Source organism: Vipera ursinii (assembly GCF_947247035.1).
Source record: "Vipera ursinii genome assembly, chromosome: 4".
In the NCBI taxonomy this organism is placed as follows: Eukaryota; Metazoa; Chordata; class Lepidosauria; order Squamata; family Viperidae; genus Vipera; species Vipera ursinii.
In genome coordinates this window covers 118,479,874-118,485,161 of record NC_139514.1, presented here as the reverse complement: position 1 = coordinate 118,485,161, position 5,288 = coordinate 118,479,874, and the positions used below count along the sequence as shown (strand labels likewise).

General features: G+C 42.2%; 1 protein-coding gene across 1 annotated transcript in view; it reads left to right on the top strand.

The window, feature by feature from the left end:
* Positions 1-4,933, top strand: part of SPON2 (spondin 2) — a gene marked incomplete at its 5' end in the record, with an annotated part of 5,455 nt that extends 522 nt beyond the window's left edge. Inside the window, 3 exon segments of the mRNA XM_083362576.1 lie at positions 1,260-1,317; positions 1,320-1,433; positions 3,845-4,933. Coding sequence (XP_083218702.1) covers positions 1,260-1,317; positions 1,320-1,433; positions 3,845-4,023 — 351 coding nt within the window. The 3' untranslated portion in view covers positions 4,024-4,933.
* Between the last annotated feature and the right edge of the window lie 355 nt (positions 4,934-5,288).

The window sequence follows — 5,288 nt, the reverse complement described above, 5'->3', positions numbered from 1 at the left end:
CTGGAGGCCTTCAAGAAAAGATCGGGTAGCCGTTTGTCCAGGATGGAAACAGCTCTCTTGCTTTGGGCAGGGGGTTGGACTAGAAGACCTCCAAGGTCCCTTTGAGCCCCATATTTCTATGATTGGCTGAAGAGGACGGGAGATGCTGGTTGAGTGTCAGAGGGAAGGAGTCAAACTTGTAAAGAAGAATGTCTATGCAGATTCTCCCTCATTCAGGTCATGGTTGTCCCAAAGGTGGTGCTTTTTTTCCCCAAGAGCCAACTGGACTTCCTTGTTTTTCCTTGAAGACATTTTGCTTCCCATCCAAGAAGCTTCTTCAGCTCTGACTGGATGGTGGGGGAACGGAAGGATGAATATTCCTTGCAGACCGCTGGTCATTTGCATCCTTTTAGAGAGTCGTTGAGGCCACTTGGAGGTTTTATCTGTGTCCTCATGGACTTTCTTATTATTCTTTGAAGACCTTCTCCCTTCTCATCCAAGAAGCTTTCTCAGCTCTGACTGGATGGTGGGGAATGGCAGGATTTATACTCCTTGTTGGAGTAAAAATGATGCTGGTCATTTGCATCCTTTTAGAGAGTCATTGAGGCCACCTGGAGCGTTTATCTCTGTCCTCATGGGACTTCCTTATTATTCTTGGAAGACGTTTCCCTTCTCATCCAAGAAGCTTCCCCAGCTCTGACTGGATGGTGGGGAATGGCAGGATTTATGCTCCTTGTTGGAGTATAAATGATGCTGGTCATTTGCATCCTTTCAGAGAGTCGTTGAGGCCACCTGGAGGTTTTATCTCTGTCCTCATGGGACTTTCTCTTATTATTCTTTGAAGATGTTTCCCTTCTTTTCCAAGAAGCTTCTTCAGCTCTGATGGGATGGTGCGGAAAGGGAAGGATTTATACTCCTCGCAGACAGCTGGTCATTTGCCTCCTTTTAGAGAGTTGTTGAGGCCACCTGGAGGCTTATCTGTGTCCTCTCTCTAAAAGGAGGCAAACGACCAGCAGTCTGCGACGAGTATAAATCCTTCCATTCCCCCACCATCCCGTCAGAGCTGAGGAAGCTTCTTGGATGAGAGAAGCGAAACGTCTTTCAAGAAAAACAAGGAAATCCAGTTGCCTCCTGAAAAAAAAGCATCTTCGGGACCGTAAAGGAGAAGAAGAGAGAGGGAACTTGCACAGGAATTGGAAAACTAATCGGGCTTCTTCCACACTGCAGTGATTTCTGGTTAGTGAAGCTCACCTCCTTTTTGCATCTGCTTGACTTCACAGATAACCTGTTCCTCCCCGAGTCACCCGGCAAACTCGTTTTATTACCCCAAGCTTAAAACTCTCCCCCGATTGCCCGGGTGACCATGGTCAAACTCAAAAGAAAGAAACTGGGCTTCCTCTTCTCTCAACCAAACGTCACAACCACAGATAATGAGGTGGAGGATTCGGTCTCAGGTGAGTGATTTATCTCTGGATAAAGAGATAGTTTTGTTTTCATTATTCAGCCCGGGAAGAAACGCCCACCCTTGGAGGGCAAACGCGACGTGTTTTTACCAGTCGACACCCTCAGAGCTTCTCCTCTGGGAGTACAGGATGAAATGAAGGAAACGGGAATTTAAAGTTAAGGGGGAGAGAATACTTGAGTAATTGGTAAATCTTTCAATAGCTCCTTTCTTTTGCCAGTCCTTGGGCTGGCAGAAGTTGTAAATGCTCCATCACTGGAGGGGTTTCAAGAAGAGATTGGACAAACACTTGTCTGAAATGGTTCAGGGCCTCCTGCTTGAGCAGGGGGCTGGACTAGAAGACCTCCAAGGTCCCTTCCAACTCTGTTATTGTTATTCTGTATAAGGATCCTGCCTGAGGTGGAGTAGACTAGGGGTCCCCAACCCCCGGTCCGTGGCATGCCAGCAACCGGTCCACACAAACAAGCAAAGCCTCATCCATGAGATGCAGGCAGCACACAAAACCACGCACTCTCCAGTCCATGGAAAAAACTCTCTCCAAGGAACCAGTCCCTGGTGCCCAAAAGGTTGGGGGACTTCTGGACTAGATGACCTCCACAGTCCACTACACCCTGTGATTCCCAAAGCCTGGATCAATTCATGATAGCTTGCGTGGTGTTCTTTCCCCACTGATAGGAATGCTGGATGTAAAGATTCACACCAAAGGTTGTAGAATTTAGCTGTCCCAGTAAAATTTTATTAGGAATGGTGGGTTTAAATGGATTGTCTTGAAGACACAGAACATAAGCTAACAGAGTTGGAAGGGACCTTGGAGGTCCTCTAGTCCAGCCCCCTGCTTAAACAGGAGACCCTACACCATTTCCGAACAAGTGGCTCTCCAACCTCCAGTGATTTCCAGTGATCCAGATCAGGTGTCCTTTATCAGCAAACACGCTGAAGAAGATTTCAGAGTTTGGGGTTATAACCAGCATGAAGTTTCCTTGACAGAATTTGATTTCTTAAAGGAAGGGGGAGGGGGGAGGACATCTCCTTCCTTGTAACAAGATTTCATTTTCTGAATGGAATCCATAATTGGATCTGATTTTGCCTGTCTGGCACATACCTGCTTTCCACACATCCACTCATCTGGTTATGCATGCCCGGCAAAAGTTACTGATTTATTAAATTTTATATATTTATTGAATTTATTCGCCACCCCATCCCACTGCTGAAGTGACTCTGGGTAGCTTATGAAAGTGATCGATCCTATTGGTTTTACTCCCTCTGCTTTACGAAGCCTTTGGTGATTTACAGGGTTTCATGCTGCAATTCCACACATTTATCCTGCATGTTTGTTTTGGAGAAAATTAAATCAATCAACTGTCCAAAAAAAAGCAGAATAGAATAGAATAGAATAGAATAGAATAGAATAGAATAGAATAGAATAGAATAGAATAGAATAGAATAGAATAGAATAGAATAGAAAATATGGAAAGGAATAGGAATAGGAATAGGAATAGGAATAGAATAGAATAGAATAGAATAGAATAGAATAGAACAGAACAGAACAGAAAAGAATAGAATAGAATAGAATAGAATAGAATAGAATAGAATAGAATAGAATAGAATAGAATAGAATAGAATAGAATAGAATAGAAAATATGGAATGGAATAGGAATAGAATAGAATAGAATAGAATAGAATAGAATAGAATAGAATAGAATAGAATAGAATAGGAATAGAATAGAATAGAATAGAATAGAATAGAATAGAATAGAATAGAATAGAATAGAATAGAATAGAATAGAATAGAATAGAATAGAATAGAAAATATGGAATGGAATAGGAATAGGAATAGGAATAGGAATAGAATAGAATAGAATAGAATAGAATAGAATAGAATAGAATAGAATAGAATAGAATAGAATAGAATAACAGAGTTGGAAGGGACCTTGGAGGTCTTCTAGTCGAACCTCCTGCTCAAGCAGGAGACTCTATGTCAAATGGCCATCCAACCTTTTCTCAAAAACCTCCAATAACAGAGCGCCCACAACTTCTGGAGGTGAGTCATTCCACTGATTAATTGTCCTCACTGTCAGGAAGTTTCTCCTTAGTTCCCGGTTGCTTCTCTCCTTGACTAGTTTCCATCCGTTGCTTCTTGTCCTGCCTTCGGGCGCTTTGGAGAATAGCTTGACTGCCTCTTCTCTGGGGCAGCCCCTGAGATACTGGAAGACGGCTATCAAGTCCCCCCTGGTCCTTCTCTTCCTTAAACTAGACAGACCCAATTCCAGCAACTGTTCCTTATATGTTTTAGCCTCCAGTCCCCCAATCACCTTCATTGCTCTTCTCTGCACTCGTTCTAGACTCTGTCTTGTAGTTGTGTATTTAAAAAAACAACAACTTGAAACCGCTTCTGTCCTGCAGAAACACCTTTGGATTGTGAGACCTCTCTGTGGTCTTCGTGGGGTCTTTGCCGAGGCACCTGTGGAAATTTAGGAACGAAAAGGAGGACTCGGTACATAGTTCTTCAGCCGGCCAACAACGGAAGCCCTTGCCCAGATCTGAGCGAAGAAGCACATTGTGAACCAGATAATTGTGTCTGAAATAATTCTTTTGGACAATTCTTTACCTCGTGTAATTTGGGGGATATTTAAGATATCTCTGCGTTGACATTTGTTATAGCTCAAAAGCTATCTAGCCATCTAGCCATCCATCAATCCATAGATAGATGTACTTAAGTATACAGGCTTTCTACACATTTATTGTGAACTCCTATAGTGCCACCTAACGGTCAGAAGTAATAGTAGCAACTCTAATAGTGAACTTAAGAGTTACCAACGCAGGCAAGAATCTTTGCATTTCTGCTACTTCTGGAATGTATTTAATGCATCTGAGGAATAATGAGCTAATTTCTACTGAGAATTAAACATGTAAGTTTTGAGGGGGATCAACATGAAGGGGAAAAAAACCGTGTCTTTCTCAAGAATACGAGAAAAAGCCCGAGATTTTTGTTGGTTTCTTTGTAATTCTAGAATTTTTAAGCTATCGTTTGAAAACTCTTGGGCCGGCTTTTCTGAAAGTTGGCAATCTTTATCTTTTATGCAGATTTCTGTGAATTTTGTCCTGTTCTGGGAAGAGCTAAGAAGGAGAACTGTAAGAAAAATTTGCTGCAAAGTTTGTGTGTATGATATAGTTCCTCGATTTACAGTGTTCTATAGTTCTGGATTTTTTTTTCCTAATTAAAAACAAACATTTTGCCTCAGGTTAAATAATAGAAGGATGGAGATTGTGTCTTCCCGCCGCCTCCACCCCAAATTCACGCATTGCAATTTGGTTGATTATACATTATACGTGCAGGGACAACATTTCAACCTAAGGAGCGATTTCCACGATGGCTTTTTATTAAGCTTATTTTAACTTAACCTCCTGGCACTCGGTGTTTAATTATCTAAGTCTGCAATCTTGAGCTTGTTTCCTTGGAAAGACTCATTGGTCACAGCAGTGGGCAGTTCCCAATAAAGTAACACATTATAAAAGTGTCAGAAGTGTCAAACCATCCCTTCCTTCTTGATATGTATTTGAGTCCAGAGGAAATCCCGCTGAGATAACTCAGCAGAGGGCAGCACGGGGCCTCAGGGAAAAACGGCTCCCGAATTGGATCCCTTCTGTTTAGGGCCAAAATCTTTGCCAGATATAATGCCTCGAAAGGTAACACAAAGACTCTCTGCATTTTAAAGTCCCCCCCTCAAGTTTCTTATAAGTGATATGAGGAAAGGTATCATCAGAGTTCAGAGTTTTATGATAATTTTATTAGCTCTCCCTCCCTCTACCTCAGTAATCTTTCTATCTTTCTCTCTTTCTCATATCT